At 41.0% G+C, this 18,637-nt stretch overlaps 1 protein-coding gene across 1 annotated transcript in view; it reads right to left on the reverse strand.

Annotated features, from left to right (window-relative positions):
• Positions 1 to 18,637, reverse strand: part of Cachd1 (cache domain containing 1) — a 203,978-nt gene that overhangs the window by 4,742 nt on the left and 180,599 nt on the right. Inside the window, exons 17-26 of the mRNA XM_076862327.2 lie at positions 15,168 to 15,290; positions 13,954 to 14,053; positions 13,748 to 13,864; positions 11,547 to 11,707; positions 11,112 to 11,198; positions 10,300 to 10,416; positions 8,844 to 8,995; positions 6,952 to 7,113; positions 5,377 to 5,454; positions 4,617 to 4,718 (exon numbers count right to left, since the gene is read on the reverse strand). Coding sequence (XP_076718442.2) covers positions 4,617 to 4,718; positions 5,377 to 5,454; positions 6,952 to 7,113; positions 8,844 to 8,995; positions 10,300 to 10,416; positions 11,112 to 11,198; positions 11,547 to 11,707; positions 13,748 to 13,864; positions 13,954 to 14,053; positions 15,168 to 15,290 — 1,199 coding nt within the window. The remainder of the gene's footprint in view (positions 1 to 4,616; positions 4,719 to 5,376; positions 5,455 to 6,951; positions 7,114 to 8,843; positions 8,996 to 10,299; positions 10,417 to 11,111; positions 11,199 to 11,546; positions 11,708 to 13,747; positions 13,865 to 13,953; positions 14,054 to 15,167; positions 15,291 to 18,637) is intronic.

The following is an 18,637-nucleotide window of genomic DNA, read 5'->3' on the forward strand; positions in this document are numbered from 1 at the left end:
CTCTAAGTTGATTTTCTCAGGTATTTTGTTATAGCAATAGAAAGCTGACTAGCACATGGGGTCCTTCTCCTTGGCTTGCTCTCCCATCTTCCCTCATCCTGCTGTTGTGTTTCCACATGCACATCTCCTCTGAGAACCCTTTTCAACCAAATCCAAACCCAGTCCTGCCAGCCACAGGAGTCTGGTGCTCCTTCTATGAGTTTACACAGCATTCTGTGCATATCTCTTTGCTTTATTGTATTATAAAAAAAGCAAAAACAAAAACAGGGCTGTTCATTAGCAAATTTTTTCTTAAGTTCCAGTACACAAAGCAGGCACTTAAAAACAAACAACCCCTGCATGCTATATCCCCCAAGCAATAGTATCAATGGGATTTTATTTTTTCTTAATTTGCAACTTTACCTGGTATGAGGTTTACTAGTCTCACGTAATTATGAAGATAGGTGAGAATTCTTTGAATCCTGTCCAGGGCTTCTGACAAAGCCTAGTGATGCTCTGAATCTGGGTGGTCACAGAACCTGGGTTCACTCAGGGTGGTAATAATGGTAGCTGTCTCCATGGCAACTTGAGGTACCCCCAATTCTTCTGTTACTGCTTTCTGATGAGCATCCCAGTAGAGGCCTTTCCAAAGTAAAAACCTCATACTATAGCCATTTCATTTAATGTCCTCATTACAACACAATTGCTCAATCCCTCTGTAACTTCCTCTTACTTGAAAAATTAATGGAAGTCTGAAGGGGGAGCAAACAGGAGAAAGACAACACAGTCTCTCACTCCACACATGAACTGCTTGCTCAGTGCCAGGCCATTCTGCTAAGCACTGGAAACAGTGATGAATGAAGGCAGACAGGGCCCCTGACTCTGGAGGAGGAAGCAGTATTTAAACACAAAGGTTGTCAGCTAACACTTGCAAAGGAAACAGTGCTTCCCAAAGGCATATGAAGAAAAGTGTCTGCAAAGACTATCTCAAGTGAGAAACTGACTTCAGGAATGAGGCCAGGCATCCGTAAGAAACAGAAGAGCCAAGAGGAAGCTCTTGTGCCTTGGCAATCTGCTTTATGTGTTTTTGGGGTGGTTCCTAAGAAGCCTCTTGCTTGCAAGGGAATGCTCTGTCCTTCTGGGATCTCACGCACCATCTTGTGGCCACAGAGAGTAACTGCAGTAGGATATTTTTGCCTCTCCAGGAAAGGGTCTTGTGTCTTTGACCAGGTTTTCAAGGTTCAGCATTTATTTGCCTTTTAAGCATTTCGTAATACATTTTCTTTTACCTTTTGCTTTTGTCTGTGCATTACAGTTGTACATAATAACTAGGTTGATTCTGACATAATCATACAGATATGGAATTGAATCTACTCCAATTTCACTTCCCGGTTTCTCTCTTTTCCCTCCCCTTAACTCTTCTCCTCTACCTTTCACTCATTTATGGTTAAAAATACACACAGGGCATAACTCTATTTATAAGTGTAACAGTTTGCTGAAAAACATTCACTGTAGGTATTCTTAGAATACTGACAAAAATGCCTAGTGCCTGATGGCAAGTTCAAGGTCAGCCTCAGCAATTTAGAGAACTTGTCTCAAAATTCAAAGGTTGGGAATGTAGCTCAGTGGTAAAGCCCCATTGGGTTCAATCCCTAGTACTGCAAAAAACAAAAACAAAAGACAAAAATGGAGCTGGGATGTGACTTAGTCGTAGAGCACCTACCTAGCACCTACCAAACACCAACAACATTGACAAAAATGGCCCTGTTAAAAAATATATTCTTAACTTGAGTAATTCATCTTTTGTGATATAAAATTAAAATTAGATTCCTTCAAAATACTGAAGTTGATTGGTCACATAAATATTTTTTTTTCAGTACCAGGGATTGAACCCAGGGGTGCTTAACCACTGAGCCACATGTCTGCCCCTTTTTAAATTTTTATATTTTGAGACAGGATCTTGCTAAGTTGCTTAGGGCCTTGTTAAGTTGCTGAGGCTGGCCTTGAACTTGCCATCTTCCTGCTTCAGCTTCTTGAGTTGCTGGGATTATAGGCATGTGCCATCACACCCAGCCCACATAAATATTTCTAAACAAAAATGCAGCCTGGGTAACATTTAGTTTTAATTCTAGAAGCTTCATTACTCTAAGCCATACTCCAGGGTCTAGTCTGTTCAGCAGCTCTTTATTTATGTATTTCAAATTTGCTTTTGTGTATCACACCAGAGACTCCTGTGAAAAGAATCCACACTGGGCAGCACAGAACCATGGCACTGTGATCCTGTTTACTCCACTGCCAGTCCCAATGCCTCCTCTACAGAAGCTGTCACATACCACCTTCTACCAGTCTCAGGAATATGTGCATTCATTTCTGCTTTCTTCCCGGATTGCAATTCCTTCAGGTCAAACAGGTGAATCCTGAGCTCCAAACCTATCATATGTTATTTGACTTAATCCTCACAACACATTTACGAGGTAGGAATTTTAAATTTTACTTTAAGGTATTAGAAAACTCAGGTCCAAAGTAGCTCACTAATATCTAACAGCTTGTTAAGGGGTGGGGGGTGGGATCTGAAGTGAGTTTGGTTTGATCCTTAACCCTGTCTCCTAAGCTCTCCACTGTACCACCCCACCTTGCAGAAATAACAAGTCTCCCATTTTAACTTACTCTGCAGTGCCTGGCACACAACAGATACCCGACACAGGGGAATGTACAGAGCAGCAAGAGTGTGCCTACAACTAAGCTTTCTTGCTGAATGTGAATGTGTATATACAGCTTACCCTCTAGGCACCACAGGGACATTAACTTGACACCACCACTCTCAGTGACCCATGGTACAAGTTCAGAAATAAGACAACACCCAGTTAATTTCTATTAATTTCATGATGCATTTGGGAATATGTGGAACATCAATGCCCTCCACTTCTGGTATTGCATTCTGTCTGCATGAAAAACTATTTTTTTTTTTAACCCTTGGGGATAACAGGGATCCAATTACTGTGAAAAATGAAAGAAACCAAGCCCTTAGCTAGACTCCTTGGTTTTCAAGGAATACTGCCACACTACACCATTCTCTTTATCTAAGCTGTTGCTTCATCTGCCATTTTACTGAGACAATGGGAGGGGCTCGTGGACCACTGGAAACATCACTCAGAATCCCAATTTGGTAGGGATGCAACTGGGGAGAGAGACAGAAAAAGGATTCAGTATTTCTGCTGAATAAGAAATTATTTCTGTTGAACTTTAGCAGCCGCAAACCTGTTTTATTATTCAGAGGAGAAGGCACAGAACTGTCGAGCAGAAGAAATTTATGCAGGTTCAAAGGGTTTTTTTTTGGGAAAAAAGCCAGAAAGTCAAGAAACTGAAAAAATTTAAGTTCTGCTTTGGCTCTCCATAGAAACCCTAAGGTTCTATTTAGTTGGTGGAAACAATGTTATTCAGAGTCCAAATGAAGAGTCTCCAATTTACAAAGCAGAGTTTCAGCTTCTCCTGTTTTCCAAAGGGAGTTTGAATACCTGGCAGTGGTGTAAAAGGTGTCATGGGTTGCTGGGATGAAAATCACCCTGACACTTGAGCATAGCGGGGAAGCACATAAAGATTTTTTTTTTTTTTCTTTCAGGATAGGTGTGGGAAAAGCTAAATAAAAAAGACTTAAATATATTATTTATGCATAAAAAGACTTATTTCTGAGAGAAAAATAAAGATTTCTGGAAAATTAGATAACTATCTTAGAAAATAAAAAAAGAGATTTTACAAGAGATTTTTCATCCCTCTTATGTTTTTTTGAAATGGTGGCAGTGATGCTCACAGACCAGGACATATCTACTGTTCTTCATGAAAATAAGCAATATGACATTAGACGGTGAGAAGCCATGTGGTACGGCCGAGTCTCCAGTGGAGCACATGGCCTTCCTAGTCCTGGGCTCCATTGGCACCTACTCAGCCTAGGCTGTCCCTTAGCATCTTACTGGTATCTGTACATACTAATTACCTCTAATATCCTTGGTTCCTAACTTTCTTTAATAATCCTTCAAGGCTCAGTGCAAATATTTCTTTGGCAAAGTTTTTTTTTTTTTTTTTTTTTTTCTGAGTTTTCCTAGACAAGGCCAGAGATCGGGGTGGAGAGTGCTAAAGACAGCCCAGATTCTTGTCATGCCCCAACAGAGCCCTTAATGATGTTGTAGTTTGCCCAACAACAACACTGGGTGGTTGAACCTCAACGGGTGTTGGTTGTGCTGAGAACCAAGCTCAGCAGTCGGGTTCCACATAGTCAACAAGAATCCTCCTCCTCTTTCCTTTTCTTGTGGTGCTGGGAATTAACCCAGGGCCTTGCATACCAGTTAAGTGCTCTACTGTTGGGCTACACCCCAGCCCTGAATCCTTTGTGGAGAAAAACTTGGAAGCAAACCATATGCCCAGAGGTCATCTGGCTTATGCCTGGAAGTGCTGAGATATAAGCAAAACTGCCCTTGGGCTTCTACAAAAGGGCTTCATGCTGGTGTGCATCTTTTGGGGGAAACTATGTCAAAATACCTAACTTTAAGCACAGAGCAGGTGAGAGAGGGAGTAGGTGTGAGCATCATCCCACAGGCAGAGCAGGCTCCTCTGGTCTTCTATGGCAGGAAGCAAGAACTCACCATGATCACTTTCAGTTCCGGACCGGCCCCAGTAACGACGCCTCCTTTCTGGACTGTGCGCGTGTCTCTCGATGACGGCAGCTATGAAGCGGGTGTTGCTGACTGCAGGAAGTCAAGGACAGTGAACGTCACTCTCATGCCAGCACCTTCATCCTCTCAACCCCCTTGCTCTGAGCATGCTCACTTGCATGCTGGGGGAAGGTATTCTTTGGAGAGCTAGAATAAGCAATTTTTGAAAAAAATTCTGAGGATGAGGGGAGGTGGCTTAGAACTGAGGCAGGGAGAGGCACTTAATTATCTAGCTTTAACGTGTACGAAGAGGCCATGTTCTAGGTAGCTGAAGGCCAGGGTATCTCAAGGAATGCTCCTTTGATATAGAAAATGTCATTTCCCTTCTGAATTTGTGTGTGTGTGTGTGTGTGTGTGTGTGTGTGTGTGACTAAAAAATGCATATTGGAACATTCCTTTCCTAAAACAGTTTTGGGAAAGTAACGAGGGAGAGAAAGAAAGGAAAAGGTGAGCAGCTTCAGGTCAGAGCACCTACTGCAAAGAATAACAACATAAAGTCTTTTGAGATTTTTCTAAAACGAAGCGAGGACCTACAGTTATCCCTAATGGAAAAGGGAGGAAAAAAAAAAACACACCTACCATGTCAAAGCTTCTTAAATTTTCATACAAGGCAAAAGGACATAAGAAAGAATATTTGTTTTGGATCAGCCTCCTGCTGACGCCTTCTGCCGCCAGGCCGCTCGGTACTCACTGATGCCTCTGTCCTCGTGGCTGTCGTCGTCCCTTTCATCTCTGTCATTCTCCAGGTTGGACATACGCACTGACATTTCTACCCATCATTAAAAAGAGAGAAACATGACTATTTAATCAAACAAAATCACCCGCTTTAATACCCTGCTGAGTGCTCGTTTGATGGCTGGGTGACAGCATTCCATCAAAAATGAATCCTGGGCTGAGAGGGGGGGTAGCTTAGTGGCAGAGCACTAGCACAGCACACGTGCGCGTGCACGCACACACACACACACACACACACACCCAGAGGCAGTAGAGAGTTTCTATCTTGGATGAAAATGAGCTGAACCCCTCTGTGCTTTTTTTCATGAAAGAGGGAGTAGTAATCAAAAGGAGAACAAGAAGTGAATAAACAAGCCAAGCACAGTGGCACATGCCTGTGACCCCAGAGACTAGGGAAACTGAGGCAGGAAGGCCTCAAGTTTGAGGCTAGGCTTGGCAACCAAAAATAAAAATATAAGAAGGGCAGGGAGTATAGCTCAGACGTCGAGCAAGTCTGGATTCTATCCCTAGTTCTACACTCAAGCACACAAACACATGTGCTTGCACACACACACACACACGCGCGCGCGCACACACACACTGAGGTTGATTTCTGAAGAAACAGGAGAAAAGAAGCTGATGGAAGTCAAGTGATCTTTAATCCTCTACTACAGTGACAAAACAGAAGCAACAGGGTCAAAACCAAAGACTACCATGTTGATAAAATGGTGTTACAAAGCCCTATAAAAGGTCAGGCACAGGTCACACTGGGATGGTGGTCATCCTCAGCCTAGCCAAATCTCACCAAGGGCTGGTGCATTATCATTATCCCTGCTACTAACAGAGATCATGGCCCCTTGGTCCCCTTTAGCTGCAGTCATAGAAAAGCCTTCCAACCTCATTCCATTATTACTGCTGCCAGGGTGAGCTACCTCACCAGTTAACTTTATCTCCATGAGAGTCAGGTTAACACATCCCTGGGCTTTAGGAGGAATAGGGATGGCCATTAATTGGCTTTGTCGCCTTCAAATGAGTAATACAGCATACTTAAAACTTGGTATCTCAGTATCAAGGTCATGATTACAGATTTTTTTTTTTTGCACTTGGATTTGATTTTCCTGTTTTAAGAGATGTGATTATTCCAAGGTGTGCTCCTTCATTTCATATAATAGCAACTACAATACAAGAGATCCATGTTCTTGGCAACAGTGACGTGGGGAATCACCAGTGCATCTGATACAGAAAACTTCCCACTCAGCCCCCCAGTCTCCCTGCTGGCTCACTAGAGGCAGGCCATGGTGGGCCAATGCTAGTAAAAGAGAAGATCCAGGGATTTTTCTGGGGAATCAAAATGGGGCTTGCAGGGTTTACGCATTAAAGAAAACAGGCTTTGGGGACTTTTGAGATGACCCCCAAAGAAGCTAAGGATATAGTGCTGTCCTTGCAATTTCTTAAGAGACTTAACCAATTGGTCATTGTCCTTCCAGCCTTGGAACAACCCAAAGGAGGCAGCTTCCTCCTAGAGGAGCACTGGGATTCATTCTGCACTCACCTTGGGCAGCAAGCGGAGACATATGCTGGTGACTCCGGCGATGAATCTGATGGCGGTAGGCATACACAGCAAGGACCAGCACCATGATGCAGCCCATGATGCCTCCGGCCACAGGACCCACGGGTGCACTCTTAATCATGTTTAAGGTTATCACCTCGTCACCTTCAGCAAACACACAAACATGTGTGTTGGTAGGAGGTGGGGATGGAAGGATGACAACGGATAGGAAGGACAGAGTGGGAAGGGTTCTTGATGAACAGTCGTGTGGCACTCTGAATTCTTCAAATGACCCACCAGAATGTGGGAATAGAAGCTTGCTTTAGCTCCTTGCTCTAAAATGGTTGCAAACTGGAGCAAGAGCACAAGGGCAAGGACTGTTCAAGTGGATGCAGATCACTTAAATAGATAGCACCCAGCGCTGTACGAGTCCTAGCTCCTAGAAGAGGAGACCGTACCCAGCACAGAGGGAAGGGCAATGTGGGCCTTGCTGGGGGTCAGGTCACTCAAGGGACCAAGGCACAATAAATATGTGCTAAACAGACCAAATTTCAGAGCTTGTGGGTTCCCTTTAAAGCACTATTTGCTCTTTGCAGGTAGGAAACTGCAGGTGGACATAGAAAATAATTGCTTGGAGCACACGTGCCTCAACTATACTCCCAACTGGCCCCATGGCAACACATGAGCTCAAAAAATAACGTGGTGGGTAAGACAAGGTATAGGTGGTCCCCAATCTCTTATGATTCAGCTCAGATTTTTCAACTTGATGATGACACAAAGCAATAAACGCATTCAGCAGAAAATGTGCAGTGCCTTTTGAATTTGCATCTTTTCCTGGGCTGGTGATATGTGGTGGGATACTCTCCCAGGACGCTGGGCAGCTGCAGTGAGCCCTGGCTCCCAGTCAGCCACATGGACTTGTGGGCAAACAACTGACACACAACCGTGTGCTGTGTTGCTAAGCTATGATGTTTGACAGGTTAAATGTATTAAATCCATCCTCTCTTAGGATAGTTTCAACTTACAGTGGGGTTTTCTGGGATGTAATCCCATCATAAGTTGAGGAGCATCTGTATTAATTATATTTGACTCAACTGTCAGCTAAGAATTAGGATTTGGTGCTAAATCCAGGAAGACTGAAAAAATATCTAATGAGGGAAATAGTGTCCTTCAAGGTCTTGGAGCCCAACCCCAGAGGCTCTCTTTCCTGTGGTGTTTGGTACTCTACCTGAAGCTACATGGGGTAGGTTTGGCAACTGCTGACTTGGAGGCCCTAAATACGGACCTGTAGCTTTAAGACTTCTGCCTTGTGAAAGCTGCAAGGGGAAAGGGAAATAAGAGGCTGCATAGGAAATAGATGTGCAGTGGTCACTGCATGTCACTGGCCCCGCACTTCTGACAGCTAGAAGCACATTCATGCAGGCCTGGAGTTCAGGAAATCAGCCCTGTATTTCTCAGAACAAGCTTTATGCGAGTGAATTCCAGTATCTCAAAATCTGGCAGGTCATAGGGCTGCTTGCTGTCTCTGCACTAAATATCTAGCCAGCTCTGAAGGTAATTATGTGCCTTGGTTTTGTAACTAAAGACTACTGGCAAAGGAATAGGGGAAATTGGGCAGAGGATTATTATTTTAACATGTTTCTGCTTTGCTGGGTATGGTGGCACACACCTGTAATCCCAGTTATTGTGGAGGCTGATGCCAGAATATTACAGATTTGAGGATAGACTGGGTCACTGAGGGAGGCTCTGTTTCAAAATAAAAAAGGTCTGAGGATGTATGTAGCTCAGTGGTAGAGCACCCCTGGATTCAATCCCCAGAACCATTAAAAAAAAAAAAAGATTTTTATCTTAGTATGTAGGCTGGAAAATGTGTATTTAAGAACCAATAAACATACCTATTGCTCCCATGTCATCAACGTAGGGACTTTTGGCTCCCACAATGCCCCCAAAGCATTCCTTCTGCGGTGCACAGTAGGATTTGTCCAGGTGAGTCTTCCCGTCACTGTCTACCACGCACCATTCACAATCCAGTACACCAAAACAGTCCCTGTCAGAGAGAACACTTCATGTTCCAGAAAGCCGTGTGGGCGAAAGGCCACAGACAGTCCCCAGAGTTCAGTACTGACTCGTGCTGTGGATGACCTGCCTTTTCCTTTCTCTTTCTTTCAAAATGGGGGCAGCAATAGTCTGCCTGAGGATAGCTGCTTCATGCCTCTTTTTTTTTTTTTTTTAAAATATTTACTTATTTTTTTTAGTTTTCGGCGGACACAACATCTTTGTATGTGGTGCTGAGGATCGAACCCGGGCTGCACGCATGCCAGGCGAGTGCGCTACCACTTGAACCACATCCCCAGCCCCAGCTTTATGCCTCTTGAGCACTCGGAAGTGAGAGAAATAAAACTGTTCTCTGTGCATTAAATTATGACACCCACACATCGTGGATTAGTGCAGGTTATTAAAAATCATCCTAAAAAAGACCAAATGAAAATGACCCAAAGGTTTCTTTGATTTTGGTCTAATATCCCCCATGTGTGTGGTCATTGTTAAAAAAAAAAAAAAGAAAGAGAAAGAAAGGAATAATCAAATAAGTTAGGAAAACTGAGGCTGCTTAAAATGATTTTCTGCCAATTTTTTAGATCCTTTAATTTATTACATTCACAATGACTCTCTTAAGGGAGTACATGCAGTGCTTCCCAAGCCTAATTGATGGGGGCTACTGCATAACATCCCAAATTAATCAGTCTGATGGCACACCCCTCCTCTGCTAGAGTATACAGTAAAAGCAGGGCTGGCTGTCCCCTGTACGCACTTACTCTGCTTAATCCAAGGGTAACCAAAGCTATAATGAACTAATCACCCCCCCCCCCCCCCCAGGGCTCAGTCTATCACAGCCACTATTTCCATGATGTTTAGTGCAGCAAAACCTAGGGAGGAGTGCAAAGAGAGCAGGGGACATGCAGCTCTTAGTTCTCCAAACTGCCATGAAGCAAACTTGCTTGCTAAGACAGGGAAATTAACGAGCTTCAAAATATCACGCAGAGCCTTGAGGCTGGGTTCTGTTTCTGGATCCCAGGAGATCTTGCTCCCTTGCCTTGCTTCTTCACACCACATCTCCTCACTCTGTGTTTCTTTCAAGATATATTTATTCCCAGCTTATGGTCAAATGCCAAATAGCTGTAACAAGCAGGAACTGGAAAACATTTAATCTGGTGGACAAAAGGTGTCTAAAACTCCATTTCAGATCAGAAAAACTCATATTCTTTTCAAAGCAGCAAGAATGGGAATGATCAAGTATTAGCTGGAAAAGCTCAGTGAGGCTGCTGGTCGCCATTCCCTATGAGGTTTGCTTACCCACTTTCCATCCTCTGACTGCACCTGCTGTTGACACACTGGTGAAGGGAATCTTGTAGGCCAGGATCAATGGCTGTGTATGTTACTGGCTCCTGGTGGACCTCACAGCTTGGGTTTCTGTGCAAGAAGCAAGTCTGGAGGTTAGGACTGTATCACCCACATTCCAAACTCATCATGCCCTGGTCCTTGACAGTGGTCAGACAAATCTGAGTTTGAATTCTGGCTTTTCCACTTAATGTAACCTTAGGTCAATTATTTAACTACCTGGGCTTCAATTTGTTTATATTTATGTACAATAGAACATACACACAAATAATAAAATAATAAATATTCAACATAACAAGAAAGTATAAAATTTAAAGTGAATATAATCTCTCTTGCTCAATCTCTTCCTCAGTCTTACTTTTCTGAGGTACTCACTGTTAGCAACACAATAAGGACATTTTGCTTTTCTATACCTAAACAGATATGAGAACCACAGGGCTAATTACAAAACTAAGTGATTTAATGTGTTAAAGTACCTAACACATGGTATATACTTAGTAAATGTTCATTTTTTTTTGTACATAGCACTGACACTTTTCATATTTTTACAGTATTTTAATTTAACCTCAAAGCGTACATCATTGGAAATCTGGCATACTGAACAGGTTCATCATTGGAATTAATCACTTTTGTATACCCCAAGCCAAACTAAATCTATAGGAAACCTCATAGCATTTTGTACATAGTTATGTGTATATTTATAAGGAGATCATATATCATATGTACACACACACACACACACACACACACACACACACACCTCTTACCGATTCTCTGCATTGGTGAGGTTGCCAGTACACTCATTGACCTCTAGGGGGCACTCACAAGGGCATTCACATTCATTTTGTTCCATTCTGAAAAGCAAAGGAAAAGTTACTAGGCAGAGGGTCAATGACAATCCTATATTGTACATGCACTGTAGAAGTAAAATGATGAAACCCTTTGCCAGTTAAAATGACAGTTACAATAAAAAAGTGGTGACCAAAGTTTTAAATACTCAATTGGCCTTGGTCCAGTGCCCCATGGACAACAATGTTGCAAATAATACAGCTCTAAATGTTTCTGTAACTGTGACTTTCCTTTTCCTCAGGACACACATCTGCCTATTCCGTTCATTGTGCATATGCTATTTTGAATGACTGGCATCAGTTAAATTTTTAAACAGTGTGGGGAACAGAGAGTATGACCCATGGCATTTTTACCGGTGACAGTTGAGACAGAGTCGGTCCACCATGCTGCAAGCACAGAAGGCAAGTGAGTCGCATGTCTCATTGACAATGCCAACAAATGCATTGGTTCCTGGGATCCTTGCCAGTCTGTATTTAGAACAGTGGCTGCCGTGCACAAGGTTTGTCAAATCCCCCTATAGAACAATCAAGGTGTCAGCAGTGACAGACAGTAATGCAAAGACAGTCCTACCTTGGTGAAAACAACCCTTCAACCATCTGCTGAAAACAGCTTCAAATAAAACTTTGTTGCTGATTATAAAAGTAGTACATAGTCACTGTTAAAATATGGGGAAAAATTACTCAGTTCCATCAGTCAGACATAATTCCCATTTATCACCTGCAAACATATTATATAATCTTTTAATCTATACCTACATCCCAAAACACATTTTTATAGCTGATTTGATAATCTTTTTAAAAACACATAACAATATGTCATAAAAATGAAAATTTCAAGAAGCAATGAAAGATGACTTTCAGGTAAGGAATAGCTTAAAATTTACTCAAAGGCAAACCCAATTAACCACATAACAGATTTCTTTCCCTTGGTTAATAAACCTTTCTCCCAGAGTAATATAATATTTAAAAACTAAAGTCTCTTTAAGAGGCTAGTTTGCTGCTTTCAGAATATTGAAACAATCTAACTAAAGTAGGTATCTCCTTGTTCTAAAGTTGTGTATAACCATTTTCCTGCCTGTGTCATATACCCCAAGGCAAATGAATGCCTGTCTGCAAGCTATTCTTTGCCTATATGTGTGCAGTGAGGAGGAGCCTGACTCTGAGAATCAGAGCACTGCGTGAGTTCTTAGGGGTTTAGATGCACTATGTGGATGATGCACACTTCTGGAGTATGTGCAATAACACAGGCTTCCTATCCTGTTAGCTTCAATAACCAGGGGTGCTCCAATTCTAACTTGGTCCCTTAAGAAATTATTCTAATTCACGTTGACATGTTTCTACCTAAGTATATTGGCTTTGTCTACCGAAAACTCTGAAAATCATTGCACAAATAATATAAGCCACACAGAAAAAGCCAGATTTTCCTATGACAACCTTCCAGTCTCCCTCTGACCACTCCTCAAGTTTGTCAGTGTCTCTCCAAAGAGAGTGCTGCTTAAAATGGCATGGGGTCTGAATGGGGTGGTGATGACCTCCCTTGCTTTGAACAGTTAATAAATTAACTACCTGAAAAAAAATGCATATGCATTGTTAATATATTCACTTTTTAAACTCTTCTCTTCTACTGTACAATTGCTTTTTGCAATCAACTCTTTAACACTTAGTTTAAGATTTTCAACTTAACCTACTACATTAAAAAAATATTTTTAACCCTGCATGGTGGCACATGCCTGTAATCCCAGTGACTTTAGAGGCTGAGTCAGGAGGGTTCCAAGTTCAAGACCTGTCTCAGCATTTAGTGAGACCCTGTCCAGAAATAAAAAATAAAAAGGGCATGGGATGCAGCTCAGTGGCAAAGCATCCCTGGATTCTATCCCCAGTACAAAAAAAAAAAAAAAAAATTAAGTTACATATTTAATGATACTTATTCTAAATTAAAGACTTTCTGTGAATAACTTCTTGAATGTTAATTCTATTTCCCTATTATAATTGCTCCCAATTAGGATTATTTTTTACATATTAGTAAGAATGTCCTTAAGATATTTAACCACAACCAGGTATATTTTGCAGCAACTCAAATTATGCAGAGTATTCTAAGGGCAAAAAGGAATTATTTTCAGGTGATTTGCATAACAGTTTCCATCTAACAGGGTGGTGATCAAGAACTGACTCAAAGTGGCCTTAGGAATTTAAGGAGACTGAGTGATCTCTAGAAGACAGGAAGAGATGAGCACATGGTGCCACATATATTTATACAAGAGTGTGGGAAAAGGCTTCAGCAGATATTTCAAAGGGAAAGATTGGGCGAGTCTTCAAATAAACAAAACCAAAACAAAGTACCAACTGTGAGACTTTTAAAAACATTCCCTTCTCTACCCTGGGCTTTCTATCTCACATTCATCTAATCACGAGCTGGACTAAGATTGTGTTCCACCTATCATTCTGTAATTCTAAGGCAATGAAAGAGGCAAGAGCAATATTCAGACATTAACCCATTATTCCGTTTCATATCTTGTAATAGGTTGGTAAATGAGAGTGCTAAGGAATCAACTTACCACAAGGCTAGTGTTGAACTTATAAAACCTCTGGACTGTTCGGTCACTAAAGCTGTTACACAGGTTTTTCTTTACAAAGTTGGGGTGGTTCAGGATATCATTTGCTACCAGGGGCTCCTAATAAGACCAAACAGAACAGAAGACAATGCCATGGAATGAGGTGTAGGCTGCTGGAGAACTGAGCTTATCAGCTTTGCAACAAATACCTTGTGGGTGATGTGCTGCTGTTCCACAGGTGCATGTCCTTTGGGGTCAATGAGAGTTGGATGTGCCACCAGATAACCCCTGTCCTCCATTATGAAGCATCTGTACCAAAACAAGTGATGTTCATTCACGTGAGCTGCTCTTCTGTGCTTTCAGAGAGCATTTACCTTGCTAGCCCTGAAACAAATTGCATTTATTTCAAGTTCTCAACAAATACTCATTGAAAAAAAAAATGTAGGCAGGCTGGCTGGTATGTAGATAGACACTTTATTTTTGAGGTGGTGGACTGCCTGGGATGCAGGATAAGAACAGAGTTAAACCATCCTCTGTGGTCACCTACATAGATCATACAGAATGTACCCACTCGATCCAAGCATGATGAACTGAGAAGACCTTTTGCAAGGATATATGTGACTTGAGTATTTATAGGCATGAGCTTCAAGGAAACCAAATAATTTATTTTTTCAATGATAAACATATAAAATAAAACATTCTTGGGAAATATAAACTCTATTTTATAAAAACATTACATAAGCAAAGCTAGAACTGCTTTAATCAAGGCTACATTGTACTTTATTTTATTCTACATTGGTTATATCACTTTGCCAGGAATCCTGCACTTCCCCATTAAGGGCCAATGTGAAATTCAGTCCTGACATGAAGTACGGACCATGAGACTGAACTAAGAAAGCTATTTTTAAAGCAGCCTGCATTAAATCAAGGGAATGCCCTTGCTTTGATCAGACATGTTCTTTTGAAATTCAGGAGGCAAAGACTTTTAGTTCTATGAGCATCTTTCTGGGGAAATGTAAAAGGAGCAGTCTAAGCAGCTGAAATTTCACAAGGACTTTGGTTTAATGACTAAGTTAACATCAAAAGTACTACCCAAGAGTACCCTCCGGTCTTTCTAGTACCAAAGATATGGGAAACCTCTAATTACTGACTTCTAGGGAAACAAGAGCTTTTGGTGCATCTGTGCCAGTTACTCATCTTGTTATGTGCAGCATCTATTTGTCTAAATCATCTTAGAGAAAGGAAAGATGAGAAAAAGGAGAAAAATCTTTTCAATATAAGGTTCTTAATAGAACATCCAAACCATGATTTCGACTTCTTATCTTGACCATAACGATGTAGTTGCCATTTATCTGGAGATATCTGACAGCTATTTCTTTTTATTTTAGCAGTAGACGGGAAACAGTGTCCCTAAGGGGCTTACCTTATTTTGTTGCCACCATCTTGGTTACAAACTGGTAATAGGTCCATCAGAACCTTGTAGAAGTATCTAAGGGTAAAGTCAATGCCCATCACAGCCACAGTGTGCCCGGAAGACAGCTGTGTACTTCAAGTGAAAAAGATTAATGAGGACAAGAGGCAAGGCTTATTTAAGCATAAAAGATTTGTTCAGGGGCTGGGGTTGTAGTTTAGTGGTAGAGCACTTGCCAAGCATGTGTGAGGCACTGGTTTGATTCCCAGCACTGCATATAAATAAATAAAATAAAGGTCCGTTGACCACTAAAAAATATTTTTTAAAAAGACGTTTGTTCAGTAATAGGGACATTGTACAGTATCAGAAATACATTGCTACTGTTCTTCCCCACTTCCCATGCCTGTAAAAACTAAGTGACTGATTTACTATAACTTGATATTTCATGAGAGAAAATGTTAAGACTTAAGATATGACTTTCTGAATAAGACCAGTCCCAAACACAGGCAGTGGCGGAATGTGGCTAGCCCTGATGCCACATGTGTTCAGAGAGTGGCTAGACTATTTGGCAAAAATATAGGTACATAGGTATCCCACTGGGAGGTTGGATGCTTGGCTATTATGCAATTTCCTTACTTATTTCCTTCATTTTTGTAGATAAGGAAATGAAGATCCCAAAGGCTGGCTGACTGGTGTAAGGTCACACAGAACTTGGTAGGAACAATGTCTATTCTAGTTTTCTTTCCACAATACTAAGGATGACTCTATTCAAAGCACAGATTATATTTAAGAACTAGACTCTCTTGGTTCATCCACCAGTGCTTTCTCCGTTCTACAAAGTTATTTTCAGAAGGAGGAGAGCTGTGGAAGAGAAAGTTGAGCAGCATGACATGGTGCTAACTTTTTAAGTACACAGGAAGTCAAATCCTGGTCCTGATGGTTTCTGTTTAGGTGACTCCTGGGATGCTACTGAGACTTTCTACACTTCGGTTCTCTCATCTGAAAATGGAGGCCTAACTGGACCTGCTTCATAAATCTGTTACTGAGACTCCATAAGAGAGCGCATTTGTAGTGCTTAGCGAGCTGCCTGACGGAAAAACACCCCATAAGGAGGAGTTACTCAGAAGAAAACAAAATTGTGAGTTTAAGCCCTCAGACCTGGGTTGAGAATGAACTTATTTCTCTTTCAGAGAAAATACACTTTAAGAAATTGCTAGATAATATCAGAAGTGTGGACTTCTCATCTGGTTTTTTTAATTGGAGGGGCCTGGGTCCCCTGACCCTCTTGCACTCTTCTGATTAGAATTTTCAGGGTTTACCCAGAACGGGGCTTTTAAGAATCTATCATTTATCACCATCTACTGGTCTTATTTCTTTTCTTTTTTAAAAATTTTAGTTGTAGATGGATACAATAACTTTGTTTTATTTATTTATTTATTTTTATGTGGTGCTGAAAGCAGAATCATTTCCTCTCACGTTCTAGGCAAGCATAATACCACTGAGCTATAACCCCACCCCTGTGTGATTTCTTTATACAGAAAATACCGAACAGAAACCTTAGTTATTTCTCATAGCAATCTTATGAAGCATTACCAGTTTAGGAACACTGAAGCTTGGGGAGATGTGGGATTGTGAATGTGGGATGTTTTGGGATAAATTGATCTTATTTTTAAACTTTCTCTGTATGATTACTATCTGCTCCAATATGATCAATATGACGTAACAGCATGCATCTTGCCTATCTATGCCATTCTATGTCTGGATTCATATCTTTACCTGCATTTCAGATTAAATATACTGTTACCATAGCAACTCATAAGGAATTTCATGGAAAAAAATCCAACCAAACCTACATTTCTAAGCACAACAGACTAGGCTGTTCACAATGCTTGTATGAGCTTTTCACTGCCCCAAAATACACGTGACCAGTCCCTAAATCAATGACTGTATTTCATCTCTAGCAGCATTATCATTCTCCAAGAATGCAAAGCTACATTCTTAGTCCCTTGAGCATGCTTATAGAAGAACTGCAACGGAGCTACTGTGAGTAACTGACAACTGAGTGTTGAATTAGAAAACCCCTCACCTAACTCTCAGCCACACCACTTCTGAAAACCAAGGGTGAATAGGAGTAATTCACAACAAGCTGATTATTAGCTAAAGCTCTTTCTTTTGACCTGTTAAAATGTGGCAAATTTAAAGGACGAATAGTATTATAATAAAAATAGCTGCCATTTGGGAGGACTTATCATTGTCAAGTACAGTGCTAAGCATTTTACTTGCATTACCTACAGTTCTCATTGCATCACTTCAATATGGGCATTATTATATCTGTTTTACATGAGGCTCAAAGAGGTTATGGAACATAATAATAATGAAAGTGAGATTTGTTGAGTCCTTACCATGAACCAATACTATTTTAAGAGCTTTATATATGTTACATGTTATTTAATTCTTAAAATAATTAGTTGAAATAGTTCCTGATATTCCTCTTTCCTAGGTGAGGAAACAAAGGCAAAAAAGTTTGAATTTGGTTCTCAAATTGACACAGGAGGCCCAAATCACTGCATTACTTTTTGTACCTTTGCAAAGCCCATCTATCAATAGATCTACAAAGCCAGTGTTGCTTTGAGCACCAGAAGCTGACTTGCAATCTAAACTACATTGAATAAAAAACACACAGCTTTAAATAGTAAAATCACACTCAGCTAAGGAAAATATTCAAATGGTGAGAAATATGGACTGCATATTTTGCTGGGCAAAAGCAGATACTTATTCATTTAGGGACTTGGTGGACAGAATCCAGGATTAAATGGCCATTTCTCTCATTGAACTTAATATAGGTTAAGCATACATTATAAAAGTAACTAGAAGGGGTATTTGAACCCAGGCTTTTCTAATTTGAAAATTCATCAGATTTCCATCATGCTTCATTTGGACAGACATCATACATGTTTGTATATCAACCAAATCAAAATTCTTCTATTCATCCAGATCTCCCCCACAAAACATGCATATACACAGATACAAGCATCCAAACTGTCTCTCCCTCGCCCTTCCCAACCAAAAGAACACCACACAGAAGGAAAAGCTAATGGCTCTTGGTATAGAGGTGCCAACTGGGGGAGCCAATGGGACACCTGAAGACTGAGCAAAAACCTGGATTTTAATTCTTCTCACTGTAACAGCACCTTAAAGAGCCCAGCTCTGGCCTATTTTATTCTAATCAAAGACCAAGGTGTATGATGTCCTCTTAAAGAAACAGAATTTGCTCACTTCTCCCCCATCAATTGGAATATATGGGAAGGATGAAAGGTTTCACTAGTCTGATACTTATAGGTGTATGCCCCAAATACACCTAGTCTGTTACCAGAAACACTTAGGGATCTGTTCTAAATAAACAAGTGCTTACTTGTTTATATGTGAAATATTATGTTATGGGAGCAGTTGACAGAGTCAAATAGATACTGTGCCCTACAAAA

This window comes from Callospermophilus lateralis, chromosome 7 (assembly GCF_048772815.1).
Source record: "Callospermophilus lateralis isolate mCalLat2 chromosome 7, mCalLat2.hap1, whole genome shotgun sequence".
In the NCBI taxonomy this organism is placed as follows: domain Eukaryota; kingdom Metazoa; phylum Chordata; class Mammalia; order Rodentia; family Sciuridae; genus Callospermophilus; species Callospermophilus lateralis.